Raw genomic sequence first — 25,210 nt, forward strand, 5'->3', positions numbered from 1 at the left:
CTTCTATTGTGATCATTTTTTTCAATTCCTTGTGTACATGGGCTAAATATCTGAAATTGGTGATATTGCCCACCAACAAAAATGTCGCACACTCTTGATCTAAGGTTGCCTTCCCGCCAATAAGTGTAGGCCAGCTAGATGTCTGAAGTATATGACCTAGTGGTAAAAAATGTTGCACACCCTGTCCTAGAGGGACTGCCAAAAAAACCTGCAAGAACGTTAATTTTAGGCTCCACAATTCTGGTTGGAAGCTATTTCATATATTTTTGAATCAATGTTTTCTGTATTCATATAATTATCAAACTCATTGTGCATGTGTTGTGCCAACTTGTTCGATTTTGTATAAAATGAATGTTTTTTAATGAAATCACTTGATATGCTAAAAAGCTGTTTTTATTCTATTCTGGGGGTGCATGAAGATGAATAGCCTACCCTACACAGAGTGTCTCAAAATTAATGGAACCCATAAAATTGGGTGCTCCCGTAATTTGGCGCACAACCTGAACATTGTATGTGTACCAGATTAGGGTTCAGATTGTGCGCCATCTTGATGCACATACTAAGGGAGCGCCCAAAATTGATAATCGAATTAATGGGTTCCATTTATTTAGGGACACCTTGTATATGCCTAGGTAAGCCGCTAATATGGCTTAATCACTTGGCGAGTAAAGTCAAATTTTTTTTCAATCAGTCAGTAAAAAAAACGGATGAACACAGAAAATACAAGAAAAAAAGGAAAATTACAGTTTACCAAAGCTAGTTATCGAGCAGCGACACCCAAGGTGTATCGCGGTCTCTCGTCCAGTTAAATTTTGAAACAAAGAACTGGTTAAGGAAGCTGTAAGCTGCCAGAGGTTATGTGTATGAGGTACGTCACAGAAAGGAGTCAGCGATCCCCCCCCCCCCCTCGGCGGCATGGCAGGTGAAACGACTTGTTGTTTTGGAAACGTAGTCTGGTTACGCAGTATCGCAGCGGATCCCAGCCACTTTGTTCGTGTGGGGCCATGTTAGCACGAAAACAAACTCACGCTTCCAAGCTCTTAAATGGGTGCTCCCGAAGTATGCGAACCAAGATGGCGGACATCGGAACGTAACATGGGTAACAGGTTAGGGTTAGGCGATAATTTTTTTCCAGTTTCCCTATTTTAGTCCTATTATCAGTTCGAAGACTAGCCAAGAGTCTCCCGTAGTATTTATACCTAAAATTATGGCCTAACCCTAACCTAGTACACATATTACATTCCGATGTCCGCCAACTTGGTACGCATACTTCGGGAGCCCCCTTAAATGAAACTCAATTTTGTGATCGTCAAAGTGTATTTTATGGTGTTCAAAGTTTGTGAACATGTAGGTATAAGAAATAAGGTCAAACCACTTATCTGTCGAGTATGTTTTGCCACAGAAGGAATCTCATGTCACGTAGTTTTATAAAACTTGTTTTGGTACTCCTGAAGTATGCGCACCAAGATGTCGCATACGAAGTTTGTAAACATGTAGGCATATGTAATAAGGTCAAACCGCTGCTCTGACGAGAATTTGTTAAATCAGAAAGAATCTAAGGTCACGTAATTTTATAAGACTTGTTTTGGTACTCCTGAAGTATGCGCACCAAGATGTCGCATAACCTGAACCCTAACCTGGTACACAACCTGAGTTCAGGTTTTGCGCCATCGTGGTGCGCATACTTCAGGAGGTCCCTTATTTTGTTCCGAATTCGCCAAACTGATGTTTTTCTGTTCGTCAATGTGTATTTTTTACTTTGTTCGAAGTTTGTAAACATGTAGGCCAGGGGTCTCAAACTCAATTTACCTTGGGGCCGCCGAGATGGAGCCTTAGTGAGTCCGGGCCGCATCCGGTTTTTCACAATAAAAGCATTAAACTTAAAAAGGTAAATCTTTTTCACTGTTTTTCTATACGCAAAACATGTCAAAAACATAAATGTGGGTCATTCCGCGATGGACCTTTCCCCGAATATCTACTTCCGTAACATGGGCTAATCCGCAAGACGCAAAAAGTGACGTAACAATAGACTTTTTCGCAAACGCTCAGACACTTGTCACTCAGAAAGAATTTCAGGCATGTTTGTAAACATTACCTCATTTTTGAATGCTATTTATTTGTTAGTTTTGTGTTGTGTTTCAGAAATTCATGTATGAATCAAAGAACTCAATGATCATTCTGATTGCTTGGGCGTCGTAGCTTAATTGCCGTAATCAAAAATAAGTCTAGAAATAGCTGTGATAGACTAGGCTAAACTTCTCTACCGGTACTGTTGAAAAACAGGTTGAATGTTTTGAATAAAAATGATGACGTGAAACATATACCCCAGTTTATAGGCTTAAACTCGCGAAGCCACCTCTAAAATGAGCACCAAGAATTTGCAATGGTAATGGTATAGGAAAATTTTCTTTGGGGTCAAAGGTCCATCGAATATCATGCCTACAGGTACGGTACCAGTAGGTTACCGTACCGCATATGCTTTTCGGGGGATAGATTATCAAATATTTTGTTTTGCTCTACGTGTCCTGATCATATATTTTAAATGCATCAATCATTCTAACTGAGTTGAGTGACTTACGAGCCGCACTAACATTAAACTTTCATACCAAGGCGGGGGCCGCAAACTATCGTCTTGTGGGCCGCAATTGGCCCGCGGGCCGCGAGTTTGAGACCCTTGATGTAGGCATATGTAATAAGGTCAAACCGCTGCTCTGACGAGAATTTGTTAAATCAGAAAGAATCTAATGTTACGTAATTTTATAAGACTTGTTTTGGTACTCCTGAATTATGCGCACCAAGATGTCGCATAACCTGAACCTTAACCTGGTACACAACCTGAGTTCAGGTTGTGCGCCATCTTGGTGCGCATACTTCAGGAGGTCCCTTGTTTTGTTCCGAATTCGCCAAACTGATGTTTTTCTGATCGTCAATGTGTATTTTACTTCGCTCGAAATTTGTAAACATGTAGGCATATAAAATAAGGTCAAACTGCTGCTCTGTCGAGAATTCTTTAGCCTACATCAGAGGAAATCTCATGTCACGTAGTTTTATCAGACTTGCTTTGTTACGAGTGCGCCAGACTGATGTTTTTCTTATCGTCAATGTGTATTTTACTTCGTTCGAAGTTTGTAAACATGTAGACATATGAAATTAGGGCAAACCGCTGCCCTGTCGAGTATTCGTTAACGCAGACGGCATCTCATGTCAGCTAATTATATAAGACTTGCTTTGATTTGAATGCGCCAGACTGATATGAAATTAAAACGAGAATAGGCAAAGCTGAATTGTTAAATTGAGTTATAATTTATAATGTATTTGTTAGCTGGTAGACTGCAGTCGAAGTTGTCGTGTAAGCAAACTCAGCTATAATGTTTTGCTATATATCTATTGGTGGATACGGTCGTAAAAATTAAAGTTTAAGTCGATTTTTCCGATAAATTGGGTGGAAATTACCCCACTTTCCGCACGGTGGAATTTCTTTGAATTCTAATATGTGTTTTATGCCACCGCAATGCCAGCCAAATGTTTAAATAATTGTACCGGATGTCATACCAGCGTGTGCATTGTATCGTGAAATAAAGAACAAAATTTCAAAATCTCGTTATATTTTAATTTGGACGGATGGTGGATAGATGGATGATCACTTGAACACAAATAAAACAAATCTATCGAATATCTCATATTTATTTCACAACTCTTTTGGGTTCGAATATTGACAATTTGGTAAAATTTGAAAATTTTGGTAAGATAATCATTTTTTTTTAAACATTTCCGGTCCCGGGGGCAAAGAATGAGTTTACCAATGAATAGAGGTCTAATATGAAAATTGAACGCACCGAAAAAGTTTTGATGATTATCTGCAATTTTTTGAATTCTTTTGGGTTCATATATTGACAATTTTGATTAAATTGAAAATTTTGGTAAGATATTCGATTTTTTTAACTTTTCCGTTCCATTGGGCAAAAATATTAATTTACCAATGAATAGAGGAATAATATGAGAACTAGGCAAAATAAAAAAATTTTGGTGATTACCTGCAATTTTTCGAACATATTTGGGTTCGAATATTGACAATTCACTGACAATAACAATTCAAAAATCGGTTACCTTTCCAAAATTTTCGATTTTTGCACAATTCCCAATATTCGAACCCAAAAAAGTTCAAAAAATCGCATGTAATCACCAAAATTTATTCGTTGCTTCAAGTTTTCACAATAGTCTCCTATTCAGTGGTAAATTCACATTTTTGTCCCCGGGACCGGAAAAGCTCGAGAATTGCGATCATTTTAGTAATTATTTCAATTTTTAAAATTATCAATATTCAAACTAAAAAGTTTAAAAAATCGCGGGTAATCACCCAAATTTTTTTGTTTTTCAGGTTTTCATAATAGTTTTCTATTCAGTGGTAAATTCATATTTCTGCCCACTTGACCGGAAAAGTTGAAAAAAAGACGGTTATTTTACAAAAATTTTCAATTTTTGCACAATTCCCAATATTCGGACCCAAAAAGTTTTTTTGTTGCCTTGAGTTCTCATATAAGTTCTCTATTTGGTTGTAAATTCATTTTTTTGTCACCGGGACGAAAAAGCTCGAGAATTACGATTATTTTACTAATTTTTTCAATTTTCAAAATTATAAAATTTTTATAATCTACGTTCGAACCCAAAAAAGTTTAATTATTTAAGAAGCGAGGGTAATCATCAATTTTTTATTTGCGTTAAGGTAAAATAAGTTCTCATATTAGATCTCCACCCAATGGTATACTTAAATGCTTGCCCCCAATTCCATAAAACTCGAAATATTTCGATTATCTCAATAACATATGTTTACAAAATTGCCAGTATTTGAACCTCATTATATTTGAGTGTAAGACTTCAAATATTCTGCCTTCCCTCATTTTTATTATCCTAAGTTGGAGTATTATTTCCAACTCAGTTTAATTGTCGATTTCGTAAGATTTTCTCTTAGGTTGGGGGGGGGGGGATTTACCTACCTTCCGAACGGTGGAATTTTTTTAAAATTTCAACATGTGTTTTGTGTATGTCTACCTAATACACTGTGTTTGTGAATTGGAGGAGAAAAATTTATTTCTTACATAAATTACGCTTTGACTCGGTTTAATTGACGTTTTCGTCGATTTTTTCAATAAATTGGGCGGAAATTCCTTACTTTCCGCATGGTGGAATTTTTTTAATTTTGATATGTGTTTTATGAATGTCCACCAAAGCCTATGTATTAATGAATTGGATGAGAAAAAATTATTTCTCACATAAATTTCACTTTAACTCAGTTGAATTGACGTTTTCGTCGATTTTCTCGATAAATTTGGGAGAAATTCCCTACTTACTGCACGGTGGGATTTTTTTAAATTTTATATATGTTTTATATATATTTGTCTTAAAAAAAGTAAGTTGAGGAATTGAATGAGGAAAAAATTATTTCTCACCTAAATCACGCTTTAATTAAATCAGTTGAAATGGCGATTCCGTGATTTACAAAAGGAAGAAATCGTCTCATTAATCGCATTCATCGTGTCGAAATTGAGTATATTCGCGACAACTATCCACTTTATTTGCGATCAATTCATGGCGCTAGCTTTACCTAGATTGCCCGCAAGGGGTCATCAGCGAGTTTTTGAAATCGACGTGTTGCTTAACTTAAGCAAAATAAATGCTGCTAAGTTTTTACGCAGTGATACACATGCAAATACTATTGAGCAACACTTCAATACCAAATATAAAATTGGTAAAAAATTTACTATAAAATAAAATTAATAACTTTTAGTATTTTATTGAAAAAGCAAGCAACCCAAGAAAATGTTTAGGCGACCCAATTTCGGGTCCCATGGTTTAAGAAACACTGATGTAGAATATAATATTGGAGAAAGTAAAACTCTTGCGACAATGCGATTGTATTATATATTTATTCTTCAATGGAATTCAAATATTTTATTTAGAGTGGTGACCTTGATCAGGGCTTCCCAAACTGGGGGTCGCGACCCCACAGGGAGGCGGGCAACAAATTTCACTCAAAGTCTTCATTATACATTTTTAGGCTTTCAATTCAAAACACAATTATAAAAAATAGTGCAAAACATAAATCTCATGAGTTCGAGAGAATACATAAGACGGAATAGAAGCGCGTGCTTGCAAAACAACAGGACTCGCGAGCTTGAAAGTTTGGGAAGCTCTGGCCTAGAGGATTTAATAAAAAAAAATAATATTTTAATAAATAAACTTTGATATTATACTTGCATAATCTTGATTAATAATCTTGCCTAATATTACTAATCTGGGAATGCAGTAGTTTATATATTTTGTTGAATTATTAAACATTATGGCGACACAAATCTTTGTTTTTACAGATTCTCTCGTATTAAATAATTATTAACTATGACATCACCAATAGTCACTTTGGTGCTATTTCTCTCACTTTCCATACTCACGAATGGAAGAAGACAAGAGAGGGTTTGTCTACAGTTAGAGAGCGTAGAAGATGTATATGGCGAAAATCGGTATGTGGCAAATTTTGCAAAGTAATATTTTGGTAATTTTACGAAAATCTTGTAATTATCAGATGAAGCAGCGACTCATTGATAACAATTTAAACCGCCTGTTATGGAGACTATATTGTTCAGTCTCATTGGATGTTTTCCAGAGCATTGATTTTCTTGTTTATTGTCGTAACAATGACTAATCAGCAATGAACCTACTAAAACGTAACAATAGCAATTCATGAAGTCGCTCAGACACTTCTTTCTCTGACGAATATTCAAGCATGGTTGTAAATACGCCGGTTTTGCGTGTTGTCCGTCAGGTTTTGCTTGTGCTTTCAAAATATAGTCGTAAATCGAATAACTCTATTGTCAATATGTCTTCCGATGACTCTTAGTTTAGTTGCAATAAATAAAAATTGACACAATAAACGCTGCGATAGACTAGCCAAAATTAGCCATCAGTACCTGTAAGCGGCATGTGAGTCAGTTTGTAAGCGCTAACTTTCCAAAAACTCAAAATAAGCGTTTTAAATTTTGCAAATCGTTTAATATAGGGATAATTTTTCAGGGGTCAAGGGTCGAGGAAACGACCATAATGAGAATTGCTGACACTCTCACACTTTCTACTTATGATCGAAACGGCGCCTTGTGCGGAACAACTTTATAAAAATAAATACCGACTAATATATACATTTATTTTTAGTGCCGAAGTACAAACTATTCCGGGCAAAAAAGGCCCGAAAGGCGATAAAGGATTTCCTGGGCTCAAGGGATCACAAGCAGAAGTCGATTACGATGAACTTGAAGCCTTGATCAATAGAAATGTCGAAAGAGGTGAAAACTACAAGATTGTTTGATTTGCTATTGTAGTTCTTTATGCAAAACTGTTTGGTCAAATCTTCAGATGGATAGCATAGGATTTACATATTTATCCTGGAAGAGAGAAAATCCTATAAGACGGCTTAATCATATGACGATCCACGGCCTCTCGTTCAGTTACCAGTCCATGTCGAGTATGGGGTTAGTTAGTCAGTTGTTTGTTTTCGAAAGCATAGACTTAGCAGTCCTAGTTCTCTTGTCTGCTTCAAGCTATTTTTCAATGAAATCGTGATTGTACTATTAATGGAGGGTGAACAACCATACGGCGGCCAGGAGTCCAGCAATCCTCTCGTACATAACTATCCCCGCATGGGTTTCGAACCTGCGAACCCACGCAGAGTAATCAGAGGTGCGATGGCGAGCGTATTGTTAACGATTAGGACGGTGCGCCATACCACAGAGTTTAATTTTTGACTTTTGAACTTGGAATAAAGAAATGAACAACGTTTCTTTCTTTTACGAACATTCGAGAGTTATTCAACATTTATTTGGTATTTTCGTAGTGTGTGTAGGGTTAGGGCTAAGCCATAATTTTATTCCAATTTTCCATATTTTAATTATATGACGAGTTCGGAGATTGTCTGTGTTAGCCAAGTGAATATACCCCATTTCAAAACATTAGTCATCATCTAAAACAGTGGTTCCCCAACCGCAGCCCGCGGGCCAATTGCGGCGTGCAAAGCGATTTAACATGGTCGCCGAACTTGAGTGAAATAGTTTAACACTTTATGTTTTTACCTTTTTGCGTTCTAGATTCCGTCGATTATTAGTGATTATCATAGTTTAAGCACGTGTATATCCGTAACAAATCAATTATACCGATAGCTCAATTATACGTACCGGTACCGGCATCTTGCGGGCGCTTCGCTTTTCCGGCCCGAAAATGTTCTTCCGCTTCTAATTTTGGTCAATCAACATTGCAAACCACTGATCTAAATTCTTTTTTCAATAATTCCTTGCAGCCTACATATAAACGCCATTCACTTACGTGGCAATTCAGTTGCCTCCACCAAAGTTATTCTTTTGACCGTATTTGGTGATTTTTGCAAAGCATAAAACGCAAATGTATGTGTAGACAGTTGTTATGATTCCAATTTATAACATTTGTGTTTAGCAATGGAAAAGCAACGAGCAGAAATGAACGAAACAATGGATGAATTGCTGGACAGAATAGAAGAATTAGAAGGGCATTTTCCGCCTCCTGGATTCACTGAACAAGGTTTGTTGCATTTCGTTCACCGGGGGCCAAAAATAGAAGTCGAAGGATAATTATGTGCTGGGATAGGGGAGCGCGAGCAATGGGCCGATACCGGTACTGATATGTATAATTAAGATACTTATTGTTACCATATACACGTGCTCAAACTATGATATTGACGTAACAATTGGCGGTATTTAGAACGTAAAAAGGTAAAAACATAAAGTGTTAAACTATTTCACTCAAGTTCGGCGGGCCATATAAAATCGCGGGCCGCGGTTTGGGAACTACTGCATTGAACGAATGTGAGTGTGCAGTTTTGAGTTTGTATTACTGCGATTTTATACCCACAACCCGAACAAGGCTCTTTGCAATCTCCTATTGATGTGTAAAGAATCACTATTTTCTGAAGAATCTATCTTTTCGGTTTGCCGCTAACCTAGTTAGGGTTTAGGATTCACATATTTATCCCAGGGTGAAAGAGGATGAGACGGCTCGATCATATGGTGAAGCACGGCCTCTTGTCAGGTTACCATTTCATGTCGAGTATGGATTTATTTAGCCAGTCTTCGGAAGCATGGACTTGATGGTGGAGGAAGCCGTAACCGACCAGCGGTTACGTGAACCACCCTACGGCGGCGAGGAGTCCAGCAATCCTCTCGCACTTGATTATCCCCACATGGGATTCGAACCTGCGAACCCACGCAGGGTAATCAGAGGTGCGGCGGCGAGCGTTTTTCTAACGCATAGCACAATGAGCCACACCGCCGCGCCAAAGATAAAAATATAAACTTTTAAACGCTGGGGCGCGCCCCACAGGAAGGCGTAGACAATTTTTTGAGTGGGCGCGAAGCTAATTAAAAATATTTGTAAGATTTGATTTTATGCAAAATTGAGTTCCCCACCCTGGTACACGGGAAGACAAAAGCATTATCCATCACAAAACCTTGAATTAAACATCTTGTCAATCGTAAACAACTTTACTAATAAAAATAACAGCAAATTTTGCTTGTTTTTAAAACTTTTCATTTATTTCATTAATCACCTTTATCCACGTATTCTCAACGTGTTTTTTGAATGAAACATACTTTTGCCTTACTATCTGTTATTTGTGCTTCCATTACATTTGAACCCATGACAATTGCACCTGTATGCTATTGCACCTATGGAATTTTTCTTGTTTCACGGATAGTTAAACCCATACTAACCCTAACCCATAGGTTTTAGCACCCGCATATAGATTGAACCCGTGGATATACGCATGGGTTCAAATGTACATGGGTTCAAGTGTACGGTCACCGTTATTTGTACCTCGTTGTTAGCTAGTTACTTTTGAGGTGGGACGCGAGACTTGACAATTTTTAAAAAGGGGCGTGTCCTAAAAAGTTCAAGAACCACTTTGCTACACTATTTCACTCAAGTTCGCTTTTTGATAATTAGTATTTAAACTTGAGTAATTCACTTGGCGGGCAGAATCACCAACTCTCTTGACCTTTGACCTATGCTGCCAGAATTGTTTTCATTGGTTTTTGAGGGAATGCGCGCCGTATCAGAGACCACTGTGAAGCTAGGAGAAATTTCAGCTAGAATATTTTTACACATTGAATATAGTTTCCATGCGTATATTGTGTTCACTTATATAAAACATGTAAAAATTTAATAAGGCTGATAAAAATATAAATTTACCACGGAATTTGACGATAAAATACTGTTTAAAAAACACCAACCCAGCGAAAAATGCATTTACAGGTATTCTGCAAAATACGAAATTTAGAGGTTTAAACAATTTTATCAAAATTCTCCAATAAAAAATATGTTACATTTATATTGCTCAAAATTTGAAAAATATATGGTATGTTTGGTATTATATGTGGACGAGTCAAAACGTGCTGCTACTGTCCTGCTATAATGCAATCGAATCTATAAGTATTCTGCTTTTTTCCAATTGTGTTGTAATTAGAGATGTAACGATGTATCGGAATCAGTATCGACAATATCGGCCATTTTCCGGAATCGGTCATGTATCGGTGATCGACCGATATTTCCGGTCCAAAATGTTTTAAAAATAAGGTAAAATACTGATTTTAAATCATATTTTGCTTGGAGGGGTCGTGAACTATGAGTCATGCATGTCCCCATCCCAGCGAGTAGAAACGAGAATTGTATTCGCCTGTTTTTAGTTATTTATCAGCCAAACTAGCTCAACTAATTTGGCTCTTTCCGCTGCCAAATTTTTTTATTGACATTCTTAATACATAGTAATTATGAAGAAATATATCAACACAGCCCAGAGAAAAGAACAACTAGGCGCGCAGTTTTAAATCATACAGTGGAATCGTGGTCCTTATTAACAGAACATCCACTTTATCGTGCGACTATAAATTCTCACTGTTTATCGTCAAGCGCGAGTGTCGTTTAGTCCATCGACATCGTTAAGATAAATTCCGACTGAACTATCCTTCTACACAAATATTAAATATTGTGATTTCATAAATTTTGTTCAACTACGCAACTTCCCTGTTGATTTATTGTTCGCCTAGAGTCCTAGACTATCCTAAAATATACGATAATATTTGTAAAATATTATAAAATAGTAAAATAAAAAACTTCCTCGACGTGTTAGATACTTCTAGTCGACTCACGATTACAATTAAACACAAAATAAAATATTTCTAAAATGTTTTCAATCAATAAGTAAGCCGGCGGCGCTAAAATGTGTGGGCGATATTCGATATTCTTTTAAACACAAAAAACAATATTCAGAGGCCGCGATATTGATATTAAATTCGAACTGGACATCCCTGCCTATGAGTTTTCTAGTTGAACACCGAGATTACTAGCGTTAGTGCACAATGCAACTGAATCAATTAATGCATCTGTATCCCAGACATCATTTCTTATTTTAAGTGATATATCTCTTTTTCGATCTGAAATAATGTGTAATATGAATAATGACCGAATGCTATTGTTTTAACCGTCTGCCCTGCACACTTGAGGTAATACTTACATAGTATCGGAGTATCGGCAAAATCTGCCTTTTTTTAATATCGGTATCGGCGTTTGATAACCACTTAGATCAATTATTATGATTTAACAATTGCAAATTTTTTGAATTACAGATATTTTGCGTTATGACGGAAGAATATTCATACCGTTGGCATCTGAAAGGGTTCTTAAAGCATCAGCGATCGTCAAATGTCAACAGCTCGGTGGTGAACTTGCAAATATATACACCCAGATTCACATGGACAAAATAATGACATTCATTCGTGACAACAAGTTGGACGGGCAAATATATAAAGACTTTCATCTCGGCATGATATACGACCCTATTGTGAGTTAAATATAAAAGCTTTATCAGTATTACTATCAGTAGAGATTACGTGAGACTAACTCCCAATCCTTCCTCAATGCCTTTGCGCTAGTGGATCCGTATGCATATGATGCAAAAAAAAATATCATACTATGCTATTCGGGAGTACTGCTGCACACGAACACAAATGTATTTCTGTAACGTTTCGTCTGACCAAAATCAGACTTCCTCAGACAAGCAGTTTTTAACAATGACAGGAAAAGGACAACTAAGCAGTTTAAATATTGCGATAACTAAATTTGTGTGAAATTAATTGTGACCAAACAACCAGATTGCGACGTAAAAAATACGATCGGTTCTCGGCATGGAATAATTGGTCCGCGATGTAATTGATCTCACAATAAGTTTCACTAAAACATTTGCCGAAGTCTTCCTGGCTCAGCTCGTGATAGTTGAGTTTTTTTATAGTGATTTTTTGAAAGACGTTGAAGTCTTTTCAATAACGTGATAAATTTTTCGCTTATTGAGCAGCGACACCTGTGATTAAAGTCTAACTTCGATACAGGTTGAATAGAAAGAAGTCGAACAATTTATATAATTAAAAATAGTAATGTATAAAAATCAAATACATTACAAAAAACTCCGGGCTTTAGAAAGTAGCGGCAACGTTTAACTTCCATAACTTTTGAATATATTCAAATTGTTCTAATAATTAAACACCTAATATAGTTTCACTTCTTTGTTTTAGAATCAGATTCTTCGTTTCCAAAACGAAACTGTGACATCATACAGGGATTTCAAATGGTACCCAGGGTATCCATTCAATGAGCAGAGGTATTCTCGTAACATAAACATATTTATCAGGATTCATGAAGATTCAACAAGCCGATATCAATACATTCTCAACCACCCAGATTATTCCCGATACGTCCTGTGTGAAGTTTAAACTTTCATGCAACTGTTATAGCAAACTGTCAGGGCAATTTCAGGTGGTGGTAAATATTTTGTTATTAGTGATAAAACGCGGCTCCCGAAGTATGCGAACCAAGATGGCGGACATCGGAATGTAATATGTGTACTAGGTTGGGGTTAGGCCATAATTTTAGGTAGAAATACTACGGGAGGCTCTTGGCTAGTCTTCGAACTGATAATAGGACTAAAATAAGGAAAATTGGAAAAAAATTATCGCCTAACCCTAACCTGTTACCCATGTTACGTTCCGATGTCCGCCATCTTGGTTCGCATACTTCGGGAGCACCGATAAAACTATTTATAACTTATGAACATGTGTCATGAATATGACTGATTATTTTCACCGGCATATGAGCCACTTTCTGAAAATATTCAGATATATTTATTTTTACAATTGAAGTATGGTGTCACACCTGAAAATTAGAGTGGTAGGGAAATCACTGTATATTCCACCGACCCTACAAATTGTAACAAGTCGTACGCACCTATCACAGCAAATGATTGCAAAAGAGAAATAATTAAATGATAACAATTATTGTTAGGTTTTACTTTTCTTAGTTAAACGGTAAGAAGTATCTCAAAATTATTCAAATACATCTTAGTGCGATCAGAGTTATGCGTGTGTAAGCCCACCCATTAGTTTGGCAATTTTCTTTTTTTTTTCAATTTTTTATTGCCGCTTTAGTTACGAAGTAAATTACATATTTATTTATGATAGAATGTATATATTTATCCCGGGGGAGAGAAAAGCCGATAACAGGGCATATAGTGCAACCACGGCCTCTCGTACGGTTACCAGTCCATGTCTGGTATGGGATTATTTAGCTAGCTATTTGTTTTCATGTGCATGGGCGGTTGCGTGAACCCCCTTCGGTGCCGAGGATTCCAGAAATCCTCTTCACTATAATCATCCCCCACATTATTCTAACTGCGAACCCAGGGGGGGGTAATCAGAGGTGCGGTGGCGAGCGTATTTCTAACGCTTAGCACGATGCGCCACATCACCGATCTGAAAAAGAAAAGTCTTTGATTTAGCAACCATGTTCATTTATAAATCTACTGCAAACAATATTCCCCGATGAATTTACAGTTTGATTACGAATTATTCTATTTCTTAGATGTGCTCAAGAAATTTCATTATTTTTACTTTTTTGTTCATAATATGTGATAAATACAGGGTGTCCATAAAGTCCCTTCACATTTTCAATTTGTTATGAAGTCAGTTCTCAATATATCTTAAGTAGGTTTGTTGTTTTTATTCAGTAAATGTTCAAGTATTTTCACTTCATTTATTACATCTGTGAGGGCCAAAACAATAAATGGTATCGAAAAACTCCTTTGTAATTTTTTAAAGACTTCGTGGACACCCAATATAATTGAACTGCTTTCAGCTGTCTTTGTTTGTTTATTCAAATATTCATTTTATGTCAAAATTATTCCCAGAAATTAGGAAAAAAAGGTGGAATTCACTAAAAAGGTGATCCATATTTCACCAAAGATGATAGTTCCATAAACATATTCAATTATTTTTTTAAAATTTGAAATTTAGAAATTATATTATACCGTGTCTCGTATTTCAATCATCTGAATTTATCGATATTTTTGCCAAGCCTATCAATATTTAACCTCAAATCGTTTAACGCAGAGGTGGGAAAATTATTGCCCGCGGGCCGAATCCGGTCAACCGAAGTATTTCATCCGGCCCACTAATGTCTGCGGAAATTGCGAATATATAGTTGTTATGAACATAAATTTCCTTTTAAAAAATCGATGAAAATAACGTCATAATGTCCCCGATTGTTACATTGTGCTTTTTATTATTATATGTACCAGTGATTATATGTACCACAAGGGGGCGTAGACAATTTTGAAGGGGGCATGGAGCTAATTATAATCAAAAATATTTGTTAGATACGATTTTGCCTGTCTTATTTTGGTTATTCAAATTTCTTTATTGTTTAGAGATTGCAGAGAGTCTGATTTTCTTGTATCTTTATTATCTTTATCGTGGAGCATGTTTAAGAGTTCAACTTCATGCTGCTAGTTCAGAGTGTCTAGAACTGACATGGACAAACTATGGCCCGCGAGCCAAATCCTGCTCGTTGGGTAATTCAATTTGGCCCGCCTGGTGCTGCCACAACCAAACTATAACCAAATTTTGATGTTTTAGTTGAAAATAGCTCAAGGAATTTGTTGAAATTGCGGATAAATTTAGTGTCGGCACGAGGCTTACTGTTTGCCACGTTTGCTTTTTGTAACTCTGTAAATATCATTCATAAAATGAAACTTTTACGTCACACTTAGATGGCCCGCCAGTCTAGGTGGTTAAAATATTTAGCCCGTGGCCCAAAACCCTGCCCACCTCTGACTCTAGAACCTTCCATACAATCGTTAGCATGTTTACTCCAATCCTAGGACTCCATTGTTACGTAATTGTTATTACGCTTATTTCATTATTTACGTTCCATCCTCATTGTTAGCTAGTTATTTTTGAGGTGGGGCGCGAGACTTGACAAATTCTAAAAAAGGGGGTGCGGCTGTAAAAGTTTGAGAATCACTGATATAAACGTCAGCCTAGCTGTTGAACTAGCTTTTGTATATAAACTGTCTTTTATTCATAGTTTTCATATTTAGCTTTGAGCTTCCGCCCCAGTAACCAAGTATATTATCTGTAACAGGCCAACTCAGAAAAGTAATCTCCCACCCCTGGTTTAACGCAAAATTGATTCATTTGGGAAATTTAAGATTAATAAAAGCTGCAAATATAACTGTAGAATACTTGAATATTTTGATATGAACATCTTCGGACGTATTTCATTTATATTTTATTACTTTTCTGTAATAGTTTAAGTTTATTTTACAATTTTCAATACGCATTGACAAATAAAAACAGGATTTTCATATTAACATTACTAGAGAATTGTGTAAATAAAATATTACGCTAACATTGAAAACCTATTATCAATTAGCAATATTTTGTTTTTTCATCATCATGTAAATTCACTTTGTACAAACAAAAAAAAAACGTAAAAATGGTATTTCAGGGTGGAGGGGGGCGCGAGCATCCATACTGGTTATCAAGCAGCGACACCCAAGTTAATTAAGTCTTAAAGTAATCAGGGGGGGTGGGAAGTCAAACATTGTATCATTAAAAAAACGTTACATACAAAAATACAACTTCGAGCACTGCCAAGCAAGGTAACCACAGCAACGGCATTCTAAAGACAAGGCAGCACTAGATCCTAATTTACTGAATATAGTTCGCTCACGGCCGGTTTGCTACGCATGAGTGATGCGTTACTACGTCACCAGTTTGCTGTATTTTGAGGATTACGGAAAAGGATTTCCGTTGGAATTTATATGCGTATTTAGAATGGTTTTGTTGGTTGAAATAAATGAAAAGATACACTGAGGCATTAGGATCAAGTAGGGGATCGCGGCATCTGCCAGTCATCTCTGCGTCGGTACCATAAGTTATCAAAGTGGGGTACTATAGGAGAAGAGTAATTCTACTGTTCTGAGATGGCATTTATTGGATAGTAATCAAAGGATTATAGCACAAAAGTAAGAATTCAGATACTCTCGGGTAAGGATGGTCGATATGGAGTCGGTTTCCGCCTCTTCTGTGCCGTTCGTCAATTTTTGTATTTCGGATTTATATTTTTAGCAGGGACGAGCGTTATTCTCTCACGACGAAATCTGTCCCGTGTGATTATACTTGTGTTTTCTCAAGTCCGCAAAAGCGTTTGCGGCAGATAACAAACACCGTAATCCCAGTTTGAATATTCAGAACGCAGAGATGGCGTTATTGCACCATTTTATTTATTATTATTGGTGCCTACTGCAATCTCATCGGCGATTTTTCGATTGCTTTTTCTATCTTTAAAAACCGGACCATTGACGCTATTAAGCCCAACTGTAATTAGAATAGAAAGGTATGCTTGAGCTCATTTTTAGTTCCTTTTAAATACTGTTCCAATTATTACGCTAATATACTTTCGTCGGTGCTCCAGAAGTATGTGTAACAATATGGAGGTAACTAATTTTGTTCGCCAACTTTACATCAAGGTATATAAAAGAACTGAAACTTATGGACAGGGGGTATATTGGCTAACACAGACAGTCCTCGAAAACGTAATAGAACTAAAATAAAGAAAATAGGAATAAAATTATGGCCAAACCCCAAAATGGTACACATACTACGTTCCGGTGTCCGCCATCTTGCTTCACATACTACGGGAGTACCCATGCTTACGCCCTGGGGGTGGGGGGTTGTTGCGGTTCGTAACCCCCTTTTTGGAAGTTGAAAAAAGCATTTTTCTGCATCATACATTACAATTTTTCGTAATTTGAAAACGCTTTTTAGAACCTCAAGTCTATGAAAACACACGTTTACGGGGGTTCGGCCGGATTCATTAGCTGTTTCGATCTAGTTTGGCAAGTAGAGGTTGCAGAACACTAGCTAATCCCATATCCGAAATGGACTAGCAACCAGACGAGAGGCCACATTGTCTAGATGTCCTCTCCATGGGATGAATATGTATATCCTATTCTAATAAATAAATCCTTCATTGTTGAGTTAACTCTTAGTTTGACAAAGCTTTACCTGATTTACTTACATCGCACAATTATTTATTTTTATTTTACAGCTACCTCCCGGGTGGACAACAACGCCAGCAAACCCGTCATCCACTCCAGTGAATCAGAGCATGATTAGGGGCATTGTTGGACACGTAGTGGACATAACGATCGTTTCAAAATTTTGTTGTTATTGTTATTATTTGTTTCCGTCAACACGTTTTGAAGAAATCACTTTTCTCTTCGAATACTGGACCAATTAATTTGAAATTTTCAGTGATTAAAAAAAAAATTTTCTTGAAGGCTATGACTTTTTTTTCTCGCTATGACGTCTTCAAAAGCATGTGACTATACGTGTCCATATATTTGAGCATAGCTCACTTGTTGGTGAAATAATACTATTGTTTGTCATAATAATCATTGTTGCATTCATTGTGAGATAAATAAAGAGTAATGGAGGGTAGGTTTTAGTTTCACAAAGTTTTCACATGTGTTCAAAAAGTTTTCACATGTGGATCATTGTTTTAAATTATTGTTGGAAAATCGTTCCAATGGTAACTACTCTTCTGTTCGCAATTCAATAAACTGCGGTTGCCATGGTTACCTGGCCTGTCGTGTCTAGAGTCGTTTTCTTTCATTGGCAAGAATGACAATGTGATATCGGGTCGCTTGAATGTATCTTCAAGTCCGACTTTTATTAGTATTTCATGTTTTTTTCATCACTATGATATAACGTTGGACTCCCACATAGGTGACTAATCACAGAGTCTATGAGTTAGGGTGAGTGTGAAGCTATCGAAAGGTATTGAATATGATCAGCCGTCTTATCCGTTTTCCCTCTTTCCCTGGATGAATATGTAAATCCTCGACATTATTCTCTCTTACATCAACAGATTCCGTCACAAACGAATGAATAATCGTTCCGTCAACAATCCGCTGTACGTTGAAATGCAACCAGATGGCGCTATATTACCAGAACGACTCGACATTGATGAAGATGACGCAAGCGAACCAACATCTAACGGAGAGGCAAAAGGAATGCTCTCTACTGACACTAGTGATCTAGAATCTAGATGAAGGTACATTTTCTATTTAAAAGGAAATTTGCGCAGAAGATGATTATGCACACTCACTCAGATACAGGAGCATATACATACTTAGGGGCTAAAATGTTATTTTGTGGCATTTGGAGTATCAATTCTTACCCTTTTTAACACCATTTTACCCTATTTTTCTTAACGATTTACTGAAAACTGATTTTTCCTGGCTTCCTATCAATAATCCTTCACCAAATGAAACAACCGAGATAGATCAAAATGCGCACTTGTATACCTTGGGAGTCTGTAGAGAGATTCTTCAAGACCTTTTTCCCTCCTGAAGGTGAAATATAGAGAACCCCCCTTACCCCAGAGTCATAACGGATCCTAAAGTGCTGATTGCATGCTTCAAATTTTTAATCTCACATCCTTTAGGTGTCAAAGCAGCCCCAAGCCGTCGGCTTTACAAAATTTCGATCCAGCGCGGATTATTGAGAATTTTCTCTGTGTGTTGACCAGACCTGATTACAGTGTGTTGGCAATTATTACCTATGCCCATAACAGGTTTGATCTAGAAATAATTGGTAAGCTTTACATTCGAACGAGAGACCACGTGATGAAGGAAAAGAAGGCAGTGATTCTGAAGTTTATATACACGGTTTGAATTGATACAATGAGTTTTAGTATGATAAAATCTATGTGCAGAGCAAATGTATCTAAGTTATATCCCGCAACCTGCAGATGTGTCACTGTTTATATTTACACAGGGAAATAGTGTTTACGTAAAAGGAAGGGATTCCATGGTATTTTAAACGAACCATGGGGTTATTATAACAGTGTTACCCCACCCGAGCGTTTGAGGATTCCGCAACGAGCCAGAAATTCACTGCGGGCCGCAAACGTTTTTGCGAGACCTAACTATCAGCCAAGTTATGATTTTTGTTAGAATTTACATAAAACATAAAAAAACTAGGTTTATTCACATAACTTATTCCAGCCATAATTACTGGTTACTGAGTAGGGCTTGGCATATATATTCGAATATTCAACTATTAGAATAGCAATTTGCTATTCGAAAATTCGGCAACAGGTGGCAGGGCATTTCCCCTTAGGACAGGGGTTCTCAAACTTTTGATGTTGCGGAGCCCCTTGAAAGGTTGAATATTATTCGCGGAGCCCCAAAATAAATGTTAAAATTGTTACTTTCAGATTAATATTCCTGAGCAAGTTAAATGTACTTTACTTATTTTAAATGCTGAACCTTTTTTAATAGGGTTAACACAAGTCATAAATAAATCTAAATTTCATACTAAAGCTGTAAATTTGACACTTGACGAACATATTAATAAATTAGGGGTCGAATCTTTTCTCTTTTGACATTTTTGGAAGACATAAAAGGCCGTTAATAACGTTCGCGATTTCATTTTGTTACAATCGCCGATTTTTTTCGTCAGCATGGCGTGTTTTAAACATCTTTACGCCGGTGTTTATTCTCCCTAAATCAAATATTTCCCTCGGCATATACATGTATTGTTACACAATGACGACGTAAAATTGCTTTTTTGTTCTTATGGGGAACTATGAGTTCAATGTGAAAAACATGTTAGCATATTATAGTCATCGGCGACGAAATGCTAAAAATAATAATCAATAAAGAGGTAAATCCACAACTCAAATTTCTTGATTGAAAAATGGCATTCTAAAATATTACAACTGAAACTTAAAATGGAAGATCACAGCAGACACAGCAGGTTTCAGCAGACTTACCTCAGATTGAAAACGCTTTTATAGACATTGTAAATCACAAAAGTTGGTGTTATGTGAGCTTTTCATCGTAGTAACTGCGAAATCGAAACACAGTCAATTGTTCGCGCGATGTACCTTTTTTTTCCTATTCTGAAACTACCGACGCAGCCGCACGCAATCAATTGTGAGCGCGATCCGCGGTGTACCTTTTTTCATTCTGAAACTACCGACGGAGCTGAATGCAATAAAATAATTTTCAATTGTTCGTATTTTGCCCAGACATTGTGATTTTTTAAACGGCGATATCTTGCTTAAAAATAATCTCAAGTGCGAAAGAACAATCAAGTTTGACAAATCCCAAGATCGCAAAAATACGACCCCAATTTATTTATAGTTGGCAGTTTATGACATATTTTATGTTATTTTAGAATAGTATTCTTTCATTTTAGTAATCATAATAGTAATCTCGAATCAAACGTGAGTAACGACATTATAACGACGAGACACGTTAAATGCTCCATCGGTCATGGATTGAATATTTTACGCAACAGAAATCTCGTTATCCGTTTTTTTAATCGCGAAGAATGTTGCGCGGAAATTTCCGATTCCAATTTTAGACCACCTCCCTCTTAAGAATCCTGGCTGCGACACTGCTTATAAATAATGTCATTATTTAATTCCGCCTCTTTATCATATATTCCGAGAGGTTCCATTATTTTTGAACCCGCGTACATTTGAACCCGTACATCTGAACCCGTAATTTGAACCCAGAACAATTGCACCTGTATACTATTGCATCTATGGACATTTGCACCTACGGACATTTGAACCCATACATTTCCACCCATGGATTTTAGCACCCGCATATAAATTGAACCCGCGGACATTTGAACCCGTGTACGCTTGCACCCGTGTACATTTGAACCCATGTACATTTGCACCCGCGGACATTTGAACCCGTGTACGTTTGCACCCGCGGACATTTGAACCCAGGTACATTTGAACCCACGAACATTTGCACCCGCGTACATTTGAACCCACGAACATTTGCACCCGCGGACATTTGAACCCAGGTACATTTGAACCCACGAACATTTGCACCCGCGTACATTTGAACCCACGAACATTTGCACCCGCGGACATTTGAACCCAGGTACATTTGAACCCACGAACATTTGCACCCGCGTACATTTGAATCCACGAACATTTGCACCCGCGTACATTTGAACCCACGGACATTTGAACCCGCGTATGTTTGAACCAACGTACATTTGAACCCAGGTACATTTTCACAAAAAATGTTTGCCCCAACGGCAATTTCCAGTCGCAAATAATTTTCATGTTACAGGCGCAAGCTCAATATTCTAAATTTCAACACTGTTTCACTTGTAGTTAGTTTTGGTGTATATGCATTTACCCGCTTCTACGAAGCAAGCATTTTTGAGTGTCATTGTAGTCCGAGGGATAAACGCCTCTTAACGATATAAACAACATTGTTCTGCCAAGGTCTTTTTTCTTTTGCTGTTTTTTTTACATTGACATTTGTAAATCCTTATCTCATTCGTTAGTCGCGATCTCCAAAACAGACGATGACCTAGAAAACGATATTTCGTTGAAATACCTGAAACCAGGGCTAATACGGAACAAATATCACACAGATCAATGAAGTCTCAAATGAGGGTCTTACTAAAACTAGCTTTACAGTAATATTTTTAGTGGTCAACTCCTATAAATTTGTTCTGAAATTATTGCACCGAAAACGCCTACTATGATATCCCGCCCAGCATGAGATTTGGGAGCTCTGTGGCCACTTCATGTTTTCTTGCTAGCATGTTTACAAAATTGTTATATGTATGCATACACGACCACGCTTTACTGTTGAAAATGAGTGTTGTCTCAAATCAGGTTCTGCCATTTTTCCTAAAATCAATCTATAAATTGAATACTATTGTCTGTATATAAATAAATAAACGCACAGATTCTTCGTTTCTAAGAAAATATGAAATTAAGATAATGAAACTATGCCATTTTTGTAACAACATGTTCATAGCCAAATGCCAGTTTTATTGAAGTATTGTTTCATTAGAATGTCAGATCAAAACTATACATAGAAATCGTAAGTCATGTAAATATGTTGAATATTCGAAAGTGAAGAAGTTTTAAAATCATTATCGTGGCCAAAAATGTTTTTTGCTGTTAACACTATTTAACGTAAATCGAACATATTCAGCATATAGGGCTGTTAAATATGATATTGCAATTTACAAACGACGTCATAGGTTACGGATTACATTTATTTTATCACTCACAAATTTGTGTCGACTGGGCGATCAATTTTGAGATAGAGTAGCTATGGACGTTTTACAAAATAGGAATTTATCAATTATGATACAATAGTTAAACAACAAATCAAAATAATGACAATAAGCGAAATTTTACGATATCACGATCAAAGTCCAAATCAAATAGACTGCATTTGAGCTATTGAGTGGAGATACCTCAGCTTGTCGGTTTCAGTCCCATATGAAAAAACTTTAACTGACAACCTAACAGCAAGTTGTACATACTTTGATCTTTGGTGGGCCGTAACTACTACATGAGCATTTGCCGCAGTCAGTTTGTGGACCGCAATGTCTTTTCGTAGGCCATTCAGCAAACCTCATATACTCGGATGTTTGCATCGGAACATTCCTTGTAAGGCGTTGTGAAATCCTTCTACAGCGTTTGTTGTTCTTGGGGCCGAAGGCATCATTTCAATCTCTTCGGCATAGTTCCACAATCGAGGGGGAAATCTTGCTTCTATTGGACGTGAACCCACTTGAGGTCCACGAATGTAGGTAGATTCAAAATATTGCAAACGTTGATTGCATTCGGGCGAATCTTCGAAGGTGTCGCAAAGCAAGGTGAAGACTTCGGCAACCTCGTTAATGGGAACAAAAGCCAGAGCTGCCAAACTTCTAATTTTCAGATTGAAAGAGAGTAAACATTCAAACTTCTCTTTTAATCCGATAGAACCAACTTTTCGAATTATAGCTTGTGACAGGTGAAAATAACATCCTTTAATATCGGCCAGAGGAAATTGTGCATGGAATGCATTGATAGCTGCTATTTCAAAATCAACAATGATTTTGGTGGGGTTAGCATTTGGGAAAATGATTTTCAACACTTCCAACATCTGAACGTATGTTTCTTGTCGCTTGTATCGTAATAGGAAATATATGCATGGTGAATAGGATGCGCCCACTTTACAGTGAATTGTATACAACTGGAAGAAAATATCGGGCACCACATCAAATGTATGTGTTACTATCTAGATGTGCAAGTAGTGATCGATCTCCAATGGCCATTATCCGATGACGATTCTCCGGGCCAGTGTCATGCAAAATGATATCTAAATATTCGCTCGGAATATCAAAGCTTGCACTTGTAGGATTCGGACGTGAACAATTTTTCTGTCGCCTTACTCTGCGTATATTGGCCTCCAGAGTGGCTGGCGAGCGCATTAGTACATCTGTTGATCTATTATTCAATACTTCACCTAAAATATATTTTGTCGATGTATTTGATGGTGTTGATTCTGCTTCTTTTAATGTTGCACGGATGATCCCAACTTAATGCTGTCGCCAGAATGACTGTGATATCCTAGTTCTTTTATTACATTTTCACCGATCGTAACAACAGTCGATTTACATCGAAATTTCCTAAACTGACGGCAGCGCCAATGAGTAGCATCTGAAACCCGATCATTTCGCTTACAATATTCGTGGCCTTTGTAAGTCAGTAAGTCGTTTCCTCTTGTGGTCTTGGAAAATGTAGGCGCCATGTTTCCAACTTATTTTCGCAAAGGGACTTGTCATCTTCGCAGCTGCCACGTCCTGAAGAAACAGTTTGGAATTGTCTGCGAGGGAAAAAGGGCATTGATGCGAGGAAAAACTTTGCGCGGGATCGATCTATCCGCGAGGGAAAAAGGGCATTGATGCGAGGAAAAACTTTGCGCGGGATCGAACTAACACATCAATTAAAATCCTTGCTCGCGCTCTTCAAGAGTCGTCGACCGTTCAAAGCACGCATTCTACAGCGGAACATTTTGTCCATTGAGTCTTATGATATCGACAATTGCGATGACAATGACAGACGGAGTATAATATAAATATATAATATAATTTAAATATATAGAAAATAGTTGTAATAAAGCCTTCGAGTATATAATCGAGAATTCCATGGTGTTTTCGCAACGTATGCATTTGGAGAAAGAATCCTAAGTGTACCTTCCAATCCCATATACCAGGGGTGGCCAACACGTCGATCACGATCGACCGGTCGATCGCCACGTCTCGAGTAGTCGATCACGTCTGATGTTGAGTAAATTTAATAACATACCCCAAAAAATTGCCCTGAACCAATTTCATACAGCGTCTGTTGTGTGCTTTAAAACAGAAAGAATATAGTACTGTACATGCGCAAGATACGATATACACATGCATTAATTGGGTATGGACAAGCCCGATGAAGCATATTATTATGTGACCCATGCAAGTTTCACCACTGCCAAGTTTTAGGAATGAGCGTATACTGAATACCATCTGTCGTGACTGACCAGCGATCCTACAACAATTTCTGCACTGTGCGAAAGTTATTGTCTCACTCCAGGAGTAGTGCAATAAATTTTATTCGCACCGGTAGCAGTGGCAACAGAATGCCCAATTTATTCTCTAATTCCAAGCGACCAAAGAATCGGACTTGAAGAAAATTGTAAATTAGATACTGAAGTCTGAAATATATTATTTATGGCTTGAGAATATTATTTATTCGCTGGTTAGGTAATACATGGATACTTTTGAAGGCTTTTTGAGGAATTGAAAACACTTACGACTAAAAATGGGACAGACCCTAGATCTGAATAGTATGCTTTGAAAAAATCTAAAATAAAGAATGAAACATTTACTCCATTACATAATCAAATTGAATGGGGCATGAAGATGCAAATTTT

At 37.1% G+C, this 25,210-nt stretch overlaps 2 protein-coding genes across 2 annotated transcripts in view; both read left to right on the top strand.

Moving 5' to 3' along the window:
* Positions 1-25,210, top strand: part of LOC120329197 (uncharacterized) — an 88,615-nt gene that overhangs the window by 22,764 nt on the left and 40,641 nt on the right. The gene's annotated exons all lie outside the window — the stretch shown is intronic.
* LOC120329440 (uncharacterized) lies at positions 6,370-18,514 on the top strand. Its single transcript, XM_078118320.1, has 6 exons — positions 6,370-6,515; positions 7,201-7,331; positions 8,491-8,595; positions 11,694-11,908; positions 12,636-12,721; positions 18,331-18,514. Exons 1-6 carry the CDS (start codon positions 6,394-6,396, stop codon positions 18,512-18,514), a joined length of 843 nt encoding a protein of 280 aa, XP_077974446.1. The 5' UTR covers positions 6,370-6,393.

This window comes from Styela clava, chromosome 12 (genome assembly GCF_964204865.1).
Source record: "Styela clava chromosome 12, kaStyClav1.hap1.2, whole genome shotgun sequence".
NCBI classification, from domain to species: domain Eukaryota; kingdom Metazoa; phylum Chordata; class Ascidiacea; order Stolidobranchia; family Styelidae; genus Styela; species Styela clava.

What these genes read in the sequence shown, in the direction of transcription:
- LOC120329440 (XM_078118320.1), top strand. Translation starts at nt 6,394, where the DNA reads ATGACATCACCAATAGTCACTTTGGTGCTATTTCTCTCACTTTCCATA. An exon ending in CAATAGAAATGTCGAAAGAG is followed by an intron (nt 7,332 to 8,490) that starts GTGAAAACTACA and finishes ATTTGTGTTTAG; the next exon opens with CAATGGAAAAGCAACGAGCA. An exon ending in GCATGATATACGACCCTATT is followed by an intron (nt 11,909 to 12,635) that starts GTGAGTTAAATA and finishes TCTTTGTTTTAG; the next exon opens with AATCAGATTCTTCGTTTCCA.